The sequence below is a fragment of the Brassica napus genome, chromosome A10 (assembly GCF_020379485.1).
Source record: "Brassica napus cultivar Da-Ae chromosome A10, Da-Ae, whole genome shotgun sequence".
In the NCBI taxonomy this organism is placed as follows: domain Eukaryota; kingdom Viridiplantae; phylum Streptophyta; class Magnoliopsida; order Brassicales; family Brassicaceae; genus Brassica; species Brassica napus.
Genome location: NC_063443.1, coordinates 17939950 through 17961614, shown reverse-complemented (window position 1 = coordinate 17961614; position 21665 = coordinate 17939950). Strand labels below are relative to the sequence as shown.

Sequence of the window (21665 nt, the reverse complement as noted above, 5' to 3'; positions counted from 1 at the left end):
AATGGTTACAGTTTTTTATTAAAAAGTGGCCTTCATGGTAGTAAGGTTTCATGTGAGTGTGCAGAGCTTGGTTTGTTGTGGTTAGTAAGCCGTTGGGTCTTTACCATCGAATGTTAAGACAAAGAGTTTTGTATGTGGTCAATGATATGTAGTTTGTATTTGAATCACATTTATATTTGTATCAAATTTATAGTTGCGTAAAAATTATTGACCGTCTATAAGTTATCGGAGGAAAAAATTGCTGGCTCACTAAATTGTTGCATGGTCATGTCTTTAACACCTTATTAATTAACACACCCTATTTCGTTCATTTCGTAGGCATGAACCTTCTTCTATGAACATATTATACAGCTTTGTAAATGTTGTTAGAGTAAACTGAGTGATATTTTGTTGAATTATTTTTCTACCATGCCGGTTGCTCAATTTTCTTTAATCTAAATAGCGTTAATTATGTGAATGTAGTTTATTTCCTTGTAACCGAAAACTGAAACAAAGCAAGGCAAAAAAAAAGCCATGGAAAATGGAAAGTGTTTAGACTACAATGGTCTGTGTGTTGGTGGTGATTTTATTTGTTTAAATGATGTGCATGAATTACTCAAACTTCTTTACATATTCCAAATTTTGCTCCACTATAGATTTCGTATAATTATATATAGACTATAGTTTAGTTGGGAAATTCCAAAATACATTTCCTAATTTAGGTATGTTTTAATGTTTTTAATAACTTTATTTAGCATTATATCTTTACTTAATATTTTGTACCATTTAGATGTAATTTTGTACATCATCTTAAGCTATGTAAAAGTTGCATGTGTGAAATTTAGGTGTCTCTAATTATTCCTATGTTGAATTTCAACTTCTACCTCTATGGTTTCAATGTTTGGTCAGACAAAATCTCGAGGCAGTATACATAACTTAGGTCACACGTATTATCAATGACATCTCAGTAGCTATTATCGTTAACGATTTTAGTTTGTCGTAATGCTGTCATGAGAATAGAACACCAACATAATAGTACACCAATATGTGGCCAAAGATGATAATGAATTCCAAATATAACTTTATATTCCGTTGAAGATAGTTAACATCAGATGAAGTAAATAAAAGCAACAACGATGCCTAAGCATTATTTTAGGAGTCGACGTCTTGGTTTAAGACTGTATCCTCTTCAACCTATTCAAGGTGTGCCTTCTTAGTTGCTTTTGAACATGTCGGATAAGTAAATATGTGGCTGATGCCCTAGTCTTAGCTTTCCACTTACTCTGTTTCAGAGAAATCACAGAAAGAAGAACAGGACAAAAGAAGACGACCGGTTTATCAGTCAAAAAAAAAAAAAGACTACCAGTTTATACTGGTTCATGAAGGCGATAGTTAGCCGCTTCTTGTGACCAGGAAGAGGACCGGAGGAAAAATTGCGTTCAGAGGTTTCAAGACCTCCGTTTTTGGCTGAATCTGTTGGCTTTTGCTTTAAAGACTGACCATACCATACCAGTTGAGATTATTGAATACCAAACCGGTTTTGTTTGATTAATACCAACAATCTGTCCGGTGGAATCCTGTTTGGCGATTCACCTTCGCCAATAGACTCTCCCAGAGATACGGTAACGGTCTCCCAAAGCTGGATATTTTCCACTCCATGGCGGATCCGGTGATCGAGCCATTATTGATGATGGTCAACACAGTCCTATCCGTGTTGGCTCTCGTTTACCCACCAAAGAATCTCGTCGTTTATCTCTCGGACGACGCTAGCTCTCAGCTAACGTGCTATGCTCTCACGAAAGCAGCTGAGTTTGCTAAAACTTGGGCTCCGTTCTGTAAGGAGTTCGACATTGAACCGAGATCCAGCTTACTTTTCTGGCAAGGTAAATGGTCTTGATACTGTTGAGGCATTGGAGGTGGCTGAGTTGTATTGAGAAATGGCGGCAAGGATTGAAAGTCGACGAAGCTGCGGTGGATAACCGAGGAGTCACGGTTGAAGTACGGTGCCGGCTTTTGGCTGTGGGATTTTGTAGCTACTCAAAGAAACCATGGAACCATTCTTCAAGTAAGTAAACGCCTGTAAAATTAGCAGCGAAATAGAAACATAGTATGAGTTTATTGGTTTCATCAGATTTTGATGGACAGAAGAAAAAGAAAATATAATAGTGATACCAACACTGGTTTATCCATCGAGAGAGAAGAGACCTGAGCATCATCATCTAAATGACGAAGAAGATAATAACGTGATTGCAAAAAAATAGAAACGGGAAGAAATGAAAAAAAAAAAACAAAATCTTTTGATTCTATAAAATGGAAATAGATTAAACCGAGAAGATAATTATATTAGTGGAAAAAGATACTAACTTGTTCATCAATCAATAACATCTCAAGGCTCATCAGTTGTCCCCTTTTGTTGATGTTCTTGGCTTCCAGAATCTCAAAAGACAGACCTCCGCCGCGTTGGAGCATCTCCCGGCTCTCAAGTCAGCAAGAACGGTTTATGAATTAGCCATCGAAATCGTTTGCTTGCAAATTAAAAGTTTTCGGATTTGGTTTGAGTTGGAGTTTGCATGGTATGGAGGTGAGATATATATAGCTGGAGATATAGGCGGTTTCAAGGGAAACGTATAGGTGCACCGAAATCTTAATGAATGAGAAGTGGATTACTCAAGGGAAAACTCAAAATAAATGACGGCTTTGAGGAATTGGAACTTGGAAGTCGTTACGGGTAGCGAAGGGAGTGCTTAGTTTCTCTGGAAATTAGACGCTCAAGCATCCACCGCAAAAAAAAGAATGAAGAAGAACCCTAATCTCACGTGACCAGAGACGATGATGAGCATCTGGGCCTATGTGGGCTTATTTTTCGAACATTACCCAAACCCAAATAGAGGAATAAGGAAAACAGAAAAGAAGCGAGGACTAAGCAAAACATACGCGCAGATAAAAAGCAAACGCGTAAAATTCACATACCACTCAGCGCGCCGACACGTGGCAAGAAAGCCCCCCCTTTCCAGAGCGACGTGGACAGCCTAATGAGGGAGAAAACTCTCCTTTATTATTATAGATTGGCTTTGTTTTCACACTAAATTTTCGGGGTCACCAAACCAATTATGTTTCTCACTTTTTGCTTGTGTATTAATTAAGTATCCTTGGACCATATACAATAATTGGGAACAGCATTTTTTCTTGTTTGTTTTTATATATTTATTAATGTTCGGACCAATATAAAAAAGTTTGCTAACTTCCAAATTATGTTGAAAAGAAAAAGATGGTGCGGTCTGCCCCACGATCGATTACGAAAGATCACAATACCTTATCTTTTTAAGATCACAATACTCGATAAGAAAATTAATATATATATATATATATATCAATAACTTTATGAATGCCTATAAGTAATACTTTTTTTTGTCAAATAATAGCTTTTGGGCTTCCGAGAAGTTGTATATATGGTCGGTAGATTTATTTAAATGAATAAAATTTTGCAATGGTCAATAAAGTGTTACATCTTATTAAATACATGTAGTGTAAATTTTAATTAACATTTCCCTAACCTTTTCTTCAGATATTTTGCTGTAAAATTAAACAATCTCTGCGCAAATCGTTTTATGAGACGAATAAATTATAGTCATTTATATTCTTCTCCACTAGTTTAGCATATATTTAGTTATTTATAGTCAAATAAATTTTGCTATGTCGTATGTTTGATGGTTACCAGTCAGGCAGTCACTTACTAATATAGTAAAATTTATATTTTTCATTATTTAACCCAAGAAAAGACAGCTTTTGTTTTTCTTTGGAGTTTCACAACCAAAACCCTATTAAATGTGCTAAACTTAATTTTTCCCAATGTTTTTGGTAATATGGCTCAATTAATCCAACGCTCAAACTTTAAAACAGTTGAATTTATTATAGTGGACGCATGCTCTAAAAGAATAGTTTATATTTTGGTTCATGAATTTTACATATATTGATATTATAAAAAGATTGGCCGTTTTTTAAAAGGATTGTTACCTTCGTAAGTTCCTCAAGATTTATCCATATATGATATATCTACTCTATTAATGGTTTTATAATCAATAGTTTAATCTCAAAATTAATTCCAAAATCAAATAAAAATCCGTGCACAGCGTTGATCCAATTCCAGTTTGTGTTAAGATCCGTTACGAAACTTTTCTGGTAAGTTTAATACTAGTAAAAAATACATTATTGATGTTTCTGACTTAGGACATATTTCAAATATGAAAGTATATAGTGTAATTTAGAAAATGCAAGCTTTATTGAATACTTTCAAAAGGACGTCCAGAAAGATAGAAGACAAACACTGTGTCACTCACAAATCAAATACTAATTGATCCACGCGTTCACATAGTTCTCTAACTAAGAGAAACCCTTATTGATTATATAGTAACAATATTGACTACGGTGAAACATTATTTTTTAGCTTGCTAAACCATGAAAGTAACCGGTCAACTCCAGTCCGGTAAGAAACCAAAGGATCATATGAAGTTCTTGTCGTCGAAATCTTGGTTCGTATCATAAGGAAAATCGGAATCGTCAACAAGATAGTTGGACCAACCGGTTATGTTTTGCATTATATTGTCTTCATCAACGCTTGTTGATGAGACATCAGACAACAGGAGATCTTGGTTATATCCTCCAATGGCATTGGCTTTTTCGGCTTCAATGTTACTAAATTGCTCGATAAACTGCGAGAAATCGAATTCGGAATTTTTGAGATCAAAGTCCATGTTGATATCTTCCTTCATATGATCAGTTATGTGTTGTTCAGATGAGTGAGAGAATGGATCAAATTCGTCCATCTGAAATTGACTAGTTTCGGAGAAGACATCATTGAGACATGGAGAAAGTATTGTTGAGCGAATTAAGGATCCTTCCACGGAAGCTGAAACCATATTGCCAATGGAAGACGCTTTCGTTGCAACTTTGTTTAACAGTTTTGATGTAGAGCTCGATTTCTTGAAACGACATTTCTTGGAGCTCAAGGAACCATTGTTTCTCGTTGTCTCATCACTGTTGCTCATCTTTTGTAGATTGCATGAGCTTGATGAAATAGGAAGATACTTTGGAGACATCGAACCAGACTGTGATTGCTCATCCAGGTTACTCGGGTTTGAGTCATCTTGGCCTTCAGAAGTCCTGGTCGTTGCCGGATTAGGGCTAGAAGCAAGTGGCTTGTGGGTCAAGGGATCGATGCCCTGATCGATCAGACGTTTTTTGAGATGTGTGCAGGGGCGTCCCTGAGGAGAGCCATTTGAAACATGGGCCTGGGGCCCCCATTATTAAAAGGCCCCTATTTTAAAAAAAAATATTTTGTTTTTTTCGAAACATTAAAAAAATATTTATATGTATTAATAATAAAATCGAACAACAGAATTTAGTGGGACTTACATAAAATAAATCTTTTCTCTTCCCACATTTACAGTTTTCTTAGCTTTTTGTTTGAGAATTAGTTTTTTTTTTCTGTTTTGCTTAAAAAAAAAATTCTTGCTCACGAATTTTAAAATTTCAGTTATGTTAGAAGGGCCCCCATTTTTTCATTTGTTTAGAGCCCCACTTTTTCCAGGACCGCCCCTGGATGTGTGTTCCAATAGTTCTTGACCTCGTTGTCTGTCCTTTTTGGCAAATGTCTCGCTATCACCGACCACCTTGTGCGGACAACGAAAAGAAGAATGTATCAAAATATTTGAACATGTGCTAGAACTTAATATATACACCCGTGATTCACAGTAAGTATTTTGACAATTTAATAACAAATTAAGAAGCATTTCGAATAAATTGGTCACTATATTTATTTCTATAATTGCAAGTTGGTGACTGATATTTTATTCTAATAATATACTTTTAATCAAGTATGATTTGAGGTTAACTTATATATTTATGTAATGCAACTTTAAAACGACATTTCTTTTTTAAAAAGGAAAAAAAGGAAGGCTCTTAATTTTAAATTGGAAGAAGTAATGTTAAAACAAAGTATATTACTTGTTGCCACGGGAAGCATGAAGCATGATGATAATCTGCTCCTCCTCGTAGCTAAACTCTCCTCTCTTTATATCGGGTTTCAAATAGTTAGCCCAACGCAATCTACAACTTTTTCCACATCTTTTGAGTCCTATATAAGCACCATTGACATATAAACATCAATTAGACCAAAACATTATTCATGTGTATAAAACTATATACTATGCATTTTGTTAACTATATATATATTATGCATGCATTGCATGTGTATATATAATAATAATATACCAGCTTTTTGGGGAATGTCACGCCACCCTCCTTCGCCATGTTCATGAATGTAAGAGATGAGTTTCTTGTCTTCCTCGGTGGTCCATGCTCCTTTCTTCAGCCCTTCTCCCACACAACAAGGCTTTCTTGACATTCTTCTTTCTTTTTTTTTTCCGATATGAATATTATTATATGGGTTTACATACAACCTAGAAGAAGAGAGGGAAGAAAAAAACCCAGAAATGTCGTCTAATTTAAGGCAAGAGAGCAATAGATCTGTTGAGGAGAACTCTGATGCATTTGAATATGAAACTAACTGAGAAACTATGGTAGATCGTTGAATGATTATGTGTTTTCATTTCCAGGAACATTTGAGCACGATAATTTAAAAAAGATGAAGATATACCAAAGATCTAAGACATTGCGAGCTACCTCTCTATACTGAATAAATTATGTCTATATGACCATATATATATAGCCCCATAACACATTAGCAAAAAGTTAACGCACTCGTGTCAATAGAATATTATACTTTAGAAATCACGTAAATAAAATAAATAATAAATTCAAATCCTACTATATAAAATGAACTATTTTTAAAGCTTTTTAGGCATGCCACATAGGACAAAATATTTAGAACCAATTATTTACACATGTCATCAAGAGTTTTTGTTTTATGGGCCTCGAACCATCCAACTTTATAAAAATACCAAACCCATTTATAGTTCCCCACATAAAGACCTAAATAAGCATGTTTTACGCTACGTCTATTATTGAAACCCAAATTCTCTCCACTTTGTCGTATCACCTTCATCAGTCAATGCTATTTTTGGCTTTGATTAGGTTCACCTCCGTATTCCTTCCCTCTCTCTAATCTTCTCCAATAAAAATCCATGGAACTCTTCAGCTCCCCCTCTCTTCTCATTCTATCGATATCTCTGTAAATAATTGATGCCAGGATCGGGAATCAAACATCGCTTACTCGCTTATTGTGTCTCTCAACCGGCTAATCTTTAATTCCACTGTTGAAAATGTCTGCTTCCGATGCTATTTCTGTCCAGACAGATGTTACCAAGGCCAACTTTGACGATCTCCACGCTCTTGCAAATACGAACTTATAACTCCCCGGTAGAGTCTATTTCCTTTTTCAGTTTTAAATTCACCAATCCAATTGAATCGTAAAATACTTTTCACACTCTCAGATGTTGAACAAATATGTTTCATGTAAGGCTATGACCTCAACTAGGCGGCAGCAACGAATCGTTTGTCGTCCGTTTTTTCATTGAGCTGTAAGTTCATACTCGCCATTTCAAAGTTTCCATGCTTATCTCCATTTATTTCTTCTTTTCCTTAACTTATATTATCTCCAATTACAGTTTGGTCATGCTGTATTTGTCTTTGTGGGATGGCGCAGCCACAAGTTTTGGGGGAATTTGTGCTCAGGCTATACTACCCACTCTGTCATGGTGGTCATCACGGTGAATCCTAAAATTTTTGGAGGTATTGGTAGGACAGAAGAGGTCCTCCCACGTGTTGAGATCTTCACAGTGCCTCTCCAAAGTCCAACGACTAGGTTAATATAACTCTGTCATCCTATATTGTGAATACTATACGACTTTAGAATTCTCCAACTAATGGTCATTTATTTCTCTCCGTTAAGACCCATAAGGCTTATTTTCTATGTAAGGCTAGATCGTCGGTGTCCTCCAGCAAAATGGTTGGTCGACAGAAGAGGTCTTCTGTCGCTTGCACTGGTTGCAGAAGGAGATTGGACAAATCCAAGACTTCACTACAGTGCAATAGATGTGTTTCACCAAACGTCACTGGAGTCATCAGGTACAGAATAATCATACTCACTCGAAGGTAGAACAATCCAAAAGTATCAACAAACGTCACCACTTCACGCACTTTTACCAGGTTCCATGTCGAGTAGCCTTTAGATGATGGCTACGAAAATGCTGTATTTGTGGTGTCTGACACGGAGATGACCAAACAGACCAAGAAAAATGCAGCCACAATGGCTCTTGAGGAGGTTAGTTTCCACCCCAGCACTCCATTCATCTTATATTTTTAAAATGGTCAAGGTTGCTCTCATTGACTCACTAAACTTAAACCTATTTTAATTTTACTCCCAACCACTGAACCTTCACCGTCTCTTCAATCACTGAAGATGTGGCTCTCAACACACATTCAGAGGTTGGCTAATATAAGTTTAATTGAATTATTGTCTGGGGAGCTCTAAAACAAAATACATGCAAAACTGTTTTCCAGGTTGCAAGCAGCAGCAAAGCACCACAGGTGTACGACTAATCGGAACAACCACCAGCATCTGGCAACTTCACATGTGATGCATACACGAAAGAAATGGACGGTGAGGCAGCAAAACCAACCAAGCTTTGGAGACGATGAGAACACCCGCAAGCGCCTGTGAGTAATATTTTCAAGTCCAACAATGTCATTCCCACTTAACTTCTGTACCTTAAATAACTATTTTCCATGTTTTTTATTTTTCCAGCTTTGTTTTTTTTTTTGAATTATCTTCTGCTTAACTGTTACTTGGTTTTAAAATAAAGTTTTTTTAATAAAGGGAACGTTGACGGGAATTTGCATATTGGGAAAAAGGCTTTGTTTCACTTTGTGCATGAATACATATTCAGATAGTAAAACAGCCATCAACCTCAATATGATAAGAATCTGATGCCGTCTTATTTTTAAAAGGACCACCACAATTTGACTAACATATTCGAGAGGTTTGATGGCGAGGTATTCGGAGTACAACAACACACAAGCCCACTTCATCAAAGAGTTGAATACTTACATGCTAAAAAAATAAAAATCTTGGTTTCTATCACTTCTCAAGAAAACAACCCAAAATATGTGCTCATCCTCTTAGTAAATCTATTTCTGAATCTGAAGTTTGGTAATGTATTTAAACTATCTCCTACTCGGTGAATAGTTACTTTTATTTTAAATAAAGAGGAACGTTGACGTGTCTTTCCGTATTTAGCAAAACAAACCTCTCCTTTATTTATGCAGGAATACATATTCAGAAAGTAAAACGGGTTAACTTCTAGACAGCCTATCAAACTACAAAATGGCAACAAGCTTAGTGATGTCTTACAGCAAAACACGACAACTTTTAAATTAACCTATCAATCCAGTGATTTTCTCAAATCGAAATTTTTAAAGCCCAACTAATGCTCATAACTATTTTCACCCTAATATTCATATAGATCACATAATTAAACTATCATATATAATAGCCGACCTCACCAAGCTTTATAAACTTTTTTGTTTTTTTTTTTCTTTATAAACTTTCTTATTTCCTACAAGAAGCCATAATCAAAGTTTAAAAACAAACACTTAAAAACTAAGCATTGTAATTGAAGATATTAAACTATTTGATGGAAAATGAACATTTTCTTATACACATGGCAATGTTATCAGTTGACTTAGGTCTATTTCAAATTAAACCAAAATCTCCGCGCTTGCGCGGAGGCCAGCCACTAGTGATAATAAAAATATTAACTCATTGAAAGTCTAGTGTCCGTATCTCTCTTTTTTTTTTTTTTAGAGCTTCTGTTCAAATGATTTGACACAGACTTATGGAATAAGTTCTGCGAGTTGATAATAGAATATGGAATATTTGAGTGCCGACCAAAAAAAGAATGATAGATGTGTTTTTCTATTATAGTTAATTTGGTCAATAACAATAGAGAACATTGTGTTCAAAAATGACAATCCTATCCCATATATATTAAAAGAGAAGCATTACAACATATTTTTGTAGCCACATGTCATCACCACAATCATTCTTAGAATCCTTAGAAAAATATGTTGGTCCATATTAATATATAATAAGTTTTTATTAAACTAACCATAAATTAATCATAAATGTTATTCATTGTTTCCTTAAATTAAAATCACGGAATTACCTAATGTGGCTAAAATATATATGACAATTAATGATTTTGAATAATAAAGATTTGATAAAAATTAGTCTATTCTCTATCATTTTTTAAAATTTTAACTTATTAAAATAAATTAAACAACCACATTAACTATATAATAAAAATTTAGATTTTTCGTATATGTTATATTTTGAATTTTCAAAAACGAATATAAATGACTAAAGTTGTTAAAAATCTCACATTAGAATTTTTGTGATATATGGTTTAAAATTTATGTTATAACAAGATACAAATGATTATGAAATTACATAAGTATGAAGTCTCATTTAATAATATTATATATATGTATATTAATATTTTTTAAAAATATATTATATACCATATAAAATACGTAAGTATCTTAATTTCTAATTTTCTTTGAATTTTTTTGATATACATTTAAAAAAATTATTGACAACTTAATATTTAGATTTTAAACTTTGCATTGAATGTTTTAAAAATTATAAATTATTAAAACTATTAAACATCCCACAAATTTATTTATTGTTATCATTGATTTAATTTTTTTTGTTAATAAAAAATACAAATGATCAAAAATAATATGAGCATATAATATTTTTTAACAGGTGTCAATATTAAAAATGTACTATATATATATATATATGTTAATATCATTTAAACTTAATTTTATACCATATAAAATAGAAAAATTTTTTGTCAGGATTAATAAAATTTATTTAAGTATTTGTACCAATTTAATTGTATACGTAATAGTTACTAAAATTTTAATTTATTCAATATATATTTATTATTTCATAATATGTAAAAATATATAATATTTAAAAAAAATTTATATATAATATTCATCCCGCGCAAGGCGCGGGTTTTAACCTAGTAAGTCGTTATTTCGTTTGACAAAATGGTGCTAGCAGATTTTAGTAGAAAAATTATTCCGTAATGTTTTGAGTGTACATTTAAAATTCATACGGTGACATAATAGATATATATATATATATATATATAGTTATTACAAAAGGTAAACAATAGTTTATATTTTCAAAATAATAATTTATTAATTTATATAACAGAAATATAAATCTATTTGATAAATTATATATTTACAAAATAATATTTTAAAAGAATAATACGAGTTGCAGGATTAACCGAAAAGTGTAAAACCGTCAACAACTTCCAATATAGATTTACGTTATGACACACTTTTGATAAATTAGTGTATATATAGACACACTTTGGTGATGTTTTAAGGTATTATTATAACTATAGCAATTTTTTAATATTATCCAGGTTGTTTCGCCATCAACCAGAATATGTCACTAGTTGGATGAAACAGATATATAGTTACATAGAAAATGATTTAGGCCATTTGTTCTATAAAATATTATGAGGATCGTGTCATTTGGGTGAAATCGATATGATTCTTCTTTAAGGAATATAGAAATACTCGGGAAACATGCACATTAACATATGTGGAAATATTGTTTAGACGTTGTCTTTTAACTGTGTCAATTTACCATCATGCAAGCGTTTATAAATACAACAAAAAAGTAGTGAATTACATATCAAAATTTAGAAGAAAAATTCTATGTAAGATATAGATAGAATTATTTATGTTACTCTATATAAGTAATAAGTGAAAGAAGAAGAAGAAGAAGAAGAAGAAGAAAAATAAAATTTAGTTTGTTAATTAAACGAGTGTCGAAGGATCAAAATATATATGTGTAGTAAACTTTTTTAAAACTTGTGAACGAGTGTAATTTACCCTAGAACTAATCATCACGTGTTCAATTTCAGCATCAGTCCTATTTGTTTGCCACTTTAGATGTAACACTTTAGGCTGTATTCAAAGTCTAATAAAGTGATTTTGCTTCATTATTAATGTTCGTTTCTTCTCACCTCACATTTCTCACTTTGTCTTTTTTCTTTTCTTAAATTAGTCGGTTAGATCTCGGTTCATCGAATAACACGGATTAAAAATAGTTACGCTTCTTAAGAAGCCGCGGAGTAAACACAAAATAGTAACACCGCAAATACATATCAAACATAGAGAGTTACTATTGGTATATCCTGATAAAGAAATAATTATATATAAAGAATTTGGCTTAGCACAATTTATATTCTCCTGTATTTGTTAGATTCTAATTGGACATTTGGAATGGTCTTATAGCATAATGATAATTCAAAGTGCTATACATATATAACAATTATAAAAAACAAATAATTTATAATATTTTAGTAACATAAAGGATATGTTCCTCAAGAATACATGTATTTCTTGTGATAAAGCCGGCTGTTAAACCCTTTTTAGAAAATAACTCTTTTCTATAAATTTTAAAATAAGTAAAAGAAAAAAAGATCCACACAACCATCCCTAAGTGGTCAATAAAAGTAATGGAAAAACACGTATACAAAGCGTATAAATATATTATTAATTAAATATGGCGTGTTTGTTGCTTTGGCAGTCACTTTCATAATAATAAGGTTAATTTGAATGCAAAATTATGTGTCATGACTCATACAGATAAAACATGAACGCAATGGAAAGACGATCGAGGGCGCGCCTGGTTTGATCTTTCCATGTATCAATTAGGTCATTAGTTGGGATCTTTGATGTAATTTGTTGGGTGTAATTAGCTTAATTCGTAAATGGTGTGTCAGTGCACAAAGAATAAGTGATAAGGTGTTAGCATGGCGTTGAAAATTACTCTTACGAATGTGTCATTTTTACGATCTAAACGTCATAAAGTTGAAAACAAGAGAATGTTGACCCTGATCCATCATAATGTACCTGAGCGCGATTTTAAGGTTAAAGGTTAAAAACGAATCTATTTTTTTCTTTGTTTTTTTTTTAACTTCAGGTTTTTGAGCTTCGTTGGAATCTTTTCTGGAATTATCATAAAGCATTGACAGTTTTATCCAATAAAGATTTAATTCAACAGCATATATTCTGAAAGCGCAATTAAATTTTCAAGGATCTCTCTAAAGTAAAATTCACAGTTAAAACATATATAATATTCCATAATCATGCAAGAATGAATGATTAAGAAAAAACCTTAGTGCCGCGTGGATAAGAACATGTTATGAAACGTGATTTGTAAAGTATTTAAGATCGATCAGTCCAAAGATCTTCAACTTTTTTTAAATTAAGGAACTAATAGATTGATGTGGACCTAGATAAACAGACATCGAGTCCCATAGACAAAAGCCGTAGCAGCACTAGGGAATCCTACATGAATGAAAAGAATAATTTTAATAAAAAATAGTAACTTTTAACTAAAAACAAAGTGAAGAAATGATGGAACGTGGAGCCAAATGAGAGAGACAACTATGACATGCCCATTGACACTTTAGCAAGGTTCATGTGGTTCTCCGACTCTTCTACTTTTTTAATTTAAACCTTAATGAATATTATTTTTAGTATTGTAAAGTTTAGTAATTATTTATAAGGACAGTACTCTTATAATAAACTTCCCAAAAATGATTGATCAATCGAATTTCACGCGAAAAGGCAAACCACATGACTAATAATGGGTTGAGAACCCTAACTGTGAAGAGTCCAGACGTTACATATATCTGCTAAATATCATAAATAATTTGTATCGGAGCTCCATGTGACGCTTATGGACTAATTAAGCCCGATTTTGAAGACGAAACCGTTAAAACAGCGTGAACACAACCAGTGGCGGAGGCACATGGAGTAACAGGGGGGCATCTGCCCCCAACTCATTTTGAAAATCCCATGTGAAGTATTGACTAATTCTAAATATGCCCCCTCCTATTTTAACAAATCGGTCCTTAATTTTATGAATAATTTTAATTATGACCCCTACAAACTTTTTTTCTAGCTCCGCCCCTGAACACAACTAGACTCTTTTTCATAAACATAATTTACCTTTTGAAAAGAAAAGAAAAGAAAAACTCTTACAATGTTCGTGAGCCTAAATATATACAATACCTACTTTCACTTTTGAATATGCCGTCGCCTCTTCTGTGGCCATAACTTGTTATCATGATTCCTTATCTTCCTTTTTTCATTACCAACACGTTCCAATAATTTGATAGTAAATCCACTGTTTGATTACACAGTTTCATTTTCTCGAACAGAAAATGTATGATAAAAATAGTGTAGACAATGTGATTCGCTCTCGTGGGGGACCCGTTGTTTTTTATTTCTCTTTTAGGTTTTGGCTGTTAATATTCGTCAAAATAGTATGGTCGGCATGGTTGATATACAGGTGGTTCTGATCAACACAATATTGACATAATACAGCATGATGTAACATTTACATAAAATGGCTGAAAATGCTTAAACAATTATAGTGACCTAAAATGGTAGAAGAAATCACACCCAAAAAATCAAATCATTTAACCCATTAAGAACTTTTAATGAAAACAAAAACTGGAAACATATTTTATTTTAGGTTTTTTTCTTATAATTTATTAATTTGAGTTGGGTATCCTCACTCGATCACGAATACCAATTTTATATTGTAACATTCATTTTTTTTTTGGGTAAAAAATTGTTGTTGTAAATTTATATTGTAACATTCATTTTATATTGTAACATTCATTGTCCAATGTCATTCTTCACCTTTCTCCTCTTTCAAGTATGTAAATTATTGTAAAGCTTTGTTGAAAGTGCAATATTATTTTGATGCCACTTGGCCATGACATTTGTACGCAAGATTGTTTGTACGTATTTTATAAAGTAAAGGTTCGTTCATGAAACAAATAGCTGACCCACTGGTACCCCCATTCTGCCTTGGGTTCAGACTTTTGGTTAAGTAGGTCAACCGGAATTGACTTGATCGATGAAGAGGCATATTGGTCTTGCGAAGATAGGCCCAAACTATAGCAAAAGAAATGGAAGTCCGTTGAAAAAAATCCGTTGGAGGCCTTATAAGCAAGAGGATAAAGAGAAACATAATTAGGAGTTGTTGACGAATGACTAGAATATAATAATCACCTCTTTCGCAAGTAAATCTACAAGTTTTTAAATACAACTTTTCATTTTTATAACTATGTCCCAACTTTTTTAAACTCTGCTATGGCAGAAGATTACTTTGATCATTAATATCAATTTAAGTTCGTGAAAAAAAAATCACCTATTTTTAACCCAAAAATAAGTTGTTGACGAATGACTAGAATATATTAATCACCTATTTTAACCCCAAAAATAGAAAATAAAAATCGAATACGACAGTGGATATACGTATACAGGTTAAATCCGTAATTAACTGAAGGGTGAGATTTCAAATTCATATCTAAAGTATATAAAATTCGGAAATTAGAAAAATACAAAACTTGATTCGAGTGTTCTAGGAGTTTGGGAATCTGGTTAAGAATGGTAACTAATGTAATCAACTTTTGTTTTGTTATTATCCAAACTTCAAGATTGCATTTTACATAGAGATTTTTTTTTTGGTCAATACATAGAGATTGTTATTATCCAAACTTCATGCGTTGAGTTAATATAAAAAAGAAGCACGTCAACAATAAGTTCAAGGAATATATTTACTAAGCTAGTTTTCAGAACGTTATGTTATGACTATGAGCCTATGAGCGATTAAAATGTGATAATTAGGGAGAGTATACATTTCGTTCTTGTATCATTCATACGTTATGTCATCAAAGCGTGCATGTTGTATATATACACGAGTAATACATTTTTTTTGGTATTAACACAGTGGTCCCTCTGTAAATGGATTCTTTGTCATACAATCCTAATAGTTTAAGATGACAAATGAATAGTTTCTTCAGGAAAAGCGTATTCAAATGCATCGATCAAGTATTGATCCGCTCGTTGATTTTGATGATATAACATATTGACCATAAATCCATAATGCATGAAATCTTTTTTTGAATAAAACAAAAATTTAACGAATATTTGATGCTTCTCCTTCTTTCTATCCAATATCTAGTAGTAAGTTTCAGTTGAGTATAATAATAGAAAATCATTTGGAGTGTGAAGTATTGATATATAACAATCTATACAAACTTAGCAACACCACGCTATAAGTTATGTATCTTCAGTAACTCAAGAAAGATTCAAGATCAATTGGACCGGCGGAGGAAGAAGGAACTTCTTGATGAGAAACGGAGTGTTCTTGAGTAAGAATCTGATGAGTACTCTGTAGATTCTCGAAAACCTGGAGAGATTGAGGTTGGTAGAGTGGAATTGAGCAAAGTGCGGAGTTGCTGAAGTAACTGAGCAGTGTTCCTCTGGTTTCGGTTTGGTTGGAGAAGCAGGGCACGTAAACCGGTTCGGTCTTGGTTATATCATTGTATGGTGAAGAATCGGTTATAGGTGGTAAATTGGACCCTCCATACGAACCAATTTGGATTAAAGCCGAAAGTGGGATCTTCTTGCCTCCTTCAGTTTTATGAAACACTCTGGATATCACCCATTCATTCTGCCAAATGAAATCAAATTAAAGCAAAGGCAGAGTTGAAAACAGAGCAATTTTTTTTAAAATGTTTACCTTAGCGGTTTTGGGTAAGTTGTAAGCAGAGAGTTTCCCATCAAGCCTAAACTCATGCATCACCCAGTTTGTTTTATGCCCTTTTGGAGCTCTTCCCTTGTAGAAAACAAGTGTTTTCTTCATACCAACAAGTGATTTGCCTCTGAAAATCTCCTTATCCTTCCCGGTTGCCTTCCAATAACCGGCTTGAGTTGCCCGGTTAGTCCTCAGACCGGTTGGATACTTTCTATCCCTCACACAGAAGAAGTACCATTCTTTCTCACCCATTTTTGCTTTATCTATTAACCAAAAACAAGACCGAACATATTAGATCTCAAGAACAATGATATGAGAAAGACTTAGTATCTGATTTTTTTTTTCTTTTGTTTTAACCTACACGGCAACTCCCATGGTTCAGCTTTGTTCAAGTCCACCTCGCTAATAGCTTTAGCCGAGAAATCAATGTTGAGAACCTTCTTGTGTAGATAGTGGGTTATGAGTTCTTCGTCTGTTGGATGAAACCTAAACCCAGGAGGCAAATCCATCTGCTCATCATCTTCCTTGTGAAACCCACCAATAGTTTCCATCTTTTTTTTGTCCCCCAAAAGACCTTAAACCCCAAAATAAAAGCAAATATCTGATCCTGGAATAAAAAATCAAATAATCGTAAACATGTGTTTCTCAAATGATTTTTTCTTATTTTGATCGATCTTGAATGTTTTCAAGATATGAGTTCAGAAAATATATATATACACATGCAGAGAGAGAAAGAGGGAGGGTAATTAGTAAAAAGAGAAGTTAAGGAGAGAGATTAAGGAGACTGAGAGAAACTAAATGGCACTAGATAAATATAATTTTCTGGTGAAAATAATCGATTTTCAATATACACATTTTATTTATGAGTAACTAAAATAATTATGTGTCCTTATTCTGTGAGAGGAGAAATTTGTAACGCATCTTGGCTGGTTGTTTAGCATATTTCCTTTTAAAAAGAAAATTATTTTTCTCTTTTTTGGGTTTTTTCTCTTTTAAAACGTAATTGTATTTCAAGCAATATTAAAAAATAGATTTCAATCTGGAAATCTTATAAATAGTAGTCTTCCCTTAGTGTTGGTTCATTGAATCTGGCGTTGTGGAATAATTACTAACGTTATAATGAAAATTCAGAGAATAACAAAAAAAATCGTTAGTTAAGTTATGCAGTGAATGATGGCAGACTGTCACCGAGTAAAAATTAAATTATGAAGTTATATTTGTTTGATTCAAGAGTTATTGATGATAGCCATTTTTCGGTATTAATCAATTCATTTATTTTTTAAGACTTTGATAAACAGGTCGGTGCATGTCATTACAAGTAATTAATTGTTGAAATTCTGATGACTGGACACCAATTCATTTATTAAAGTTACCTATAATATTAATCCTTATAAAAAACAACTCGCCAGGAATGCATGAATATATTACTCTTATTGGTTCTTAATTTAATCATGTTTCCTTATTCGTCAAATATTTACTATTGACAAGCGGTGCCTAACGAGGTAAAGAGTCAATATTGAAAATAGAGAGTAGATATTAGGTTTTTTTGAATAAAGGCCTTCAAATTAAAAAACATAAACTATTACAATATGGAGTAGGTTACTAAACCAATTTAAAACATCGTACTTTGCCATGGACTTTAATGTATGTTTATTACTTTCAATACTCCATCCTTTTTTCTCGTTTCGAAGACCATGTGGGATGGTACGTATAATGAACGAAATTAAGCCAATCTTATAGTTTGGTAAACTCAACTATGCAAATGATATTCAACGAAAAAAAAAAACTATGCAAAGGATAATACAATGACATTATGGTCTTTTTTTTATTAACAACCTCTGCTGCCTCAAAACAAACCGAAATGTGGTAGTGTTTAAACGTACTCTTATCCATTTAAAGGTTTGTTGATTTATATCAGCAATATTGTTTTCTACTAATCGTATCGTTGATTAACGTAATTAAATACTTAAGTCATTCTTATGCAGTTAATAATTAGGGTGACAATGAGAATGCAGTTTTGACGAAATAACAAATACGTATCCAACTTAGTATATCTAGACGTAGTAAATAACAAGATGTACGTTTAGGATGAACTTTCAAAGCTATTTTGCTAAAATATACTTTACCCCGTTAAAGTAAGTACCAATTGTAATAGACTTCTTCTTTTCCAGAAACGTGATATTCCATATGATCTTACGAAGAAATCTTTAGGTAATCTGATAATTTCAAAGCATTCAGTAGTGATAAACTTGTTTGTCAAATTAGTCGATATTTTAGTGAACACTGTATAAATAAAATAAATCGTGGGGGTGAGGAAAGAACGGATCCAATAAGATTTGGTCGTCTAATAAATTAAAATTCTATTTATAGAATATGTTGCAGATTAGGTTGGTACGAAAGCAACTAATAATTCTATTTAAGGAAATAAATCTAATAAGACAAGGCCAAGTGTCTGGCTGTTTCTCGAGTAACCCCAAAGAGTCATTAGCATAGTCAACTTGTCCTCATATGCAGCGTCACGCCGATTTTAATCGCATAAACAAATTTAGGTGCCAGCTATCAACCAACCGTAAATCGACACATGTCCTAAAAGCTAATCAAGTAATTATCAATGCAGCGATAGTTGACCTAGTTAGGAAGTACGCTCTGGACTTACGTGGTGGTTCCTTAGTGGCTACAAGAATCAATTTAAGAGCGTTGCCTTTCTTTGGTGCATATCTCTCTTCGAACATAGGAAAAGAAAAATCAACATGGCCGTTTTTTTTTTGAAACACAAATGGCCGTATAATGAGATGTAAACGAGATGGGAAAAAGAAACTATATATAAGCAAGTAAGCAACAATGTAAGATTAGACCAAGTCATCTATGTGTATGTTGCACATAAATATATATATATAAAGAGATTGTAGTATAAAAGGAAAGAGGAGTTTCAACTGAAGTAAATAGCATTACTTGATAAAAAAACCTCTCTCTAGAACCCAAAAGCTCTCGCCTCTCTCTTAAATCGTAAAGAATCCCTAACTCCGGCCCGGCTTCTCCGGCGCCGGAGGTTCTCCTCTTCCCCTTATCTCTCTTTTTCCTTTTGCTCTCTCCCTTGAAGCCTCTTCCCTTGCCGATATGCTTGCGACTCTGGTTTTGTCGGGTCAAGTCGGAGATCCACTTTGGGTGGGCGACGCCGTAAGGCTCAGGCTATCCTTGGAGTAGCGGCGAGGCTCGTCGAACGGTAGAAGGGGAGGGAGTCGGCTTTTAGGGTTTGGGTTTGCCAGATCTAGTTTTCCAATTTCAGATCTACGGCGAATCCATCTCGGTCTTGGCGCGTGGGCTTGGCAAGACGCCTCCTCCACCTTAGTTCTCTGGTCCCACGGAGCGGTGAGCAAAACAGAGGAGAGGACCGACGATTTGTGTACAGAGGTTTGTCTACTGGTTCTCGGTGACAACATGCATCAAGGGCGACGACGATGGAGTGGTCAACCGGAGAAGTCAACCTAGCAGCGGTGTGTGGCGGAGGTCGACATCCCAGCGTCCGGAAAGTGACTTCGGTCTCATCCCGGCGGTTCGAGCTCCACACTTCTGAATCTGTTAAACCGGTTCGTGTCCATTTCCGAACCCGCACTTTCAGTCGGACTTCGTGTTCGTTTTGTGGCTGAGGAACGGAGTAGTGAAAGCCGGTGGTAGTGAGTCCTTCTCGGTGTGCGCCTTCGGCGGAGTTTGCTGTTGGGCCAAGAACGTCACGCTTATCATTAGGGCCCATTAGCTTGAGTTGTATTGTTTGCCGATTTAGGTTTGTTGCCACTGTGTTAGTAAGTACTGTCGTGTCTAGAGGTCTAATTTTAGGGGTCAAAGAGTTGATTCACTTCGAGTCTTGGAGTGAAGTCAATCTCAGTGTGGTCGAAAAAATACTTTGATTGCTTGATCAAGTAGCGTTAGGTCCAATCAAGTGACTTAGGGCAATACTAGATAGCTTCAAGTATTTGGTTTAAGTCTGTTGAGGTCATAATCAGTTGTATCCTTGTTGGTGAATTGAAAAGTTGATGTTGAGTTAAAAAAAAAAAAAAAATAGCATTACTTGAGTTATGTGGAGAACCTAAACTCAAGTTCAAGAACACAAACGAACTATGATATCAACTCAGATCAAAAATAATGTTTCTATGTGTAAGTATATGAAAGTTAAGAAGCAAAAAAGAACAATGAACGTGTGTGTGAATTGATTTTTTTTTTTTGTAGATTTTAAAACTTTAAACTAAAACAAATTAAACTAACTTCGGTTCAAGATATAGAATTTGGGGTTGCCATCTGTATAGATCTCTGAAATATGATTGGCCTATTGCGTATTGATGTCTTTCATCTAAAAATTAGAACACAAGAAAAAAGTAGTTAGGGAACTTTTTTTCTTAAACGAAAATTTGTAAGTTGTAACCTATTATTACACCATATAAAGAAGAAAAGAACAATGTTGTCTGGCTCGGAACAAAGCCGACCCATGTGATATTCTTGGTACAAAATGAAAAAGAATGATACATGCATATTTGGATGAACCTAAACCACTTAAGAGAACCTAATTCAAGTTGTAACACTTTTATATTGTTCACTGGCCTAATTAAGCTATATCGCATATAACTGAACCTCACATGTGCACTTTCTCATTCAGGTAATACATAAATATCTAAGTTCTGTTTCTGATTTTTTTTTTATCTTTTTGCTCTAAATATATCTGTAAGATGTCAGGGTTAGTTATATATGCTGAGTCGTTTAAAATTTAATACAAGAACTGAAGCTAATATTCAAGTGACAAATAGATAATCAAATTATACATATGTAATAGAATTTGCAAATGGGGATGTAGCTCAGATGGTAGAGCGCTCGCTTAGCATGCGAGAGGTACGGGGATCGATACCCCGCATCTCCATAAATATTTTTTAAACCTTTTCTCCTTTCTGTGTTAATATCCACAAGCACTTCATATACACCTTTTTTTTGTCACTCACATATACCTTTAACTTCATTACTTCAT

General features: G+C 33.7%; 2 protein-coding genes, 2 long non-coding RNA genes and 1 other non-coding gene across 8 annotated transcripts; 2 read left to right on the top strand and 3 right to left on the bottom strand.

Annotated features, from left to right (window-relative positions):
• Positions 1 to 1027: 1027 nt before the first annotated feature.
• On the bottom strand, positions 1028 to 2746 carry LOC111213270. Its single transcript, XR_007317042.1, has 2 exons — positions 2344 to 2746; positions 1028 to 2056 (listed from the first exon to the last, which is right to left on the bottom strand). It is a non-coding gene; the product is annotated as an uncharacterized LOC111213270 (long non-coding RNA).
• Positions 2747 to 4236: 1490 nt separating this feature from the next.
• LOC106419206 (transcription factor MYB29-like) lies at positions 4237 to 6778 on the bottom strand. Its single transcript, XM_048742546.1, has 4 exons — positions 6250 to 6778; positions 5983 to 6112; positions 5581 to 5648; positions 4237 to 5224 (listed from the first exon to the last, which is right to left on the bottom strand). Exons 1-4 carry the CDS (start codon positions 6380 to 6382, stop codon positions 4479 to 4481), a joined length of 1077 nt encoding a protein of 358 aa, XP_048598503.1. The 5' UTR covers positions 6383 to 6778; the 3' UTR covers positions 4237 to 4478.
• A 199-nt stretch (positions 6779 to 6977) lies between these two features.
• LOC125579091 lies at positions 6978 to 9224 on the top strand. Of its 4 annotated transcripts, XR_007317040.1 has the most exons (8): positions 6981 to 7356; positions 7431 to 7517; positions 7605 to 7801; positions 7916 to 8064; positions 8146 to 8260; positions 8399 to 8424; positions 8500 to 8655; positions 8816 to 9224. It is a non-coding gene; the product is annotated as an uncharacterized LOC125579091 (long non-coding RNA). The 4 variants fall into 4 exon arrangements; XR_007317041.1 differs by lacking the exon at positions 8816 to 9224 and having other exon boundaries at positions 6978 to 7356; positions 7643 to 7801; positions 8500 to 8814; XR_007317039.1 differs by lacking the exon at positions 8816 to 9224 and having other exon boundaries at positions 8500 to 8814.
• Positions 9225 to 15993: 6769 nt separating this feature from the next.
• On the bottom strand, positions 15994 to 17626 carry LOC106419492 (NAC domain-containing protein 79). Its single transcript, XM_013860292.3, has 3 exons — positions 17016 to 17626; positions 16640 to 16917; positions 15994 to 16570 (listed from the first exon to the last, which is right to left on the bottom strand). Exons 1-3 carry the CDS (start codon positions 17203 to 17205, stop codon positions 16187 to 16189), a joined length of 852 nt encoding a protein of 283 aa, XP_013715746.1. The 5' UTR covers positions 17206 to 17626; the 3' UTR covers positions 15994 to 16186.
• A 3861-nt stretch (positions 17627 to 21487) lies between these two features.
• Positions 21488 to 21560, top strand: TRNAA-AGC. The gene has a single exon. It is a non-coding gene; the product is annotated as a tRNA-Ala (tRNA).
• The last annotated feature ends 105 nt before the right edge of the window (positions 21561 to 21665 follow it).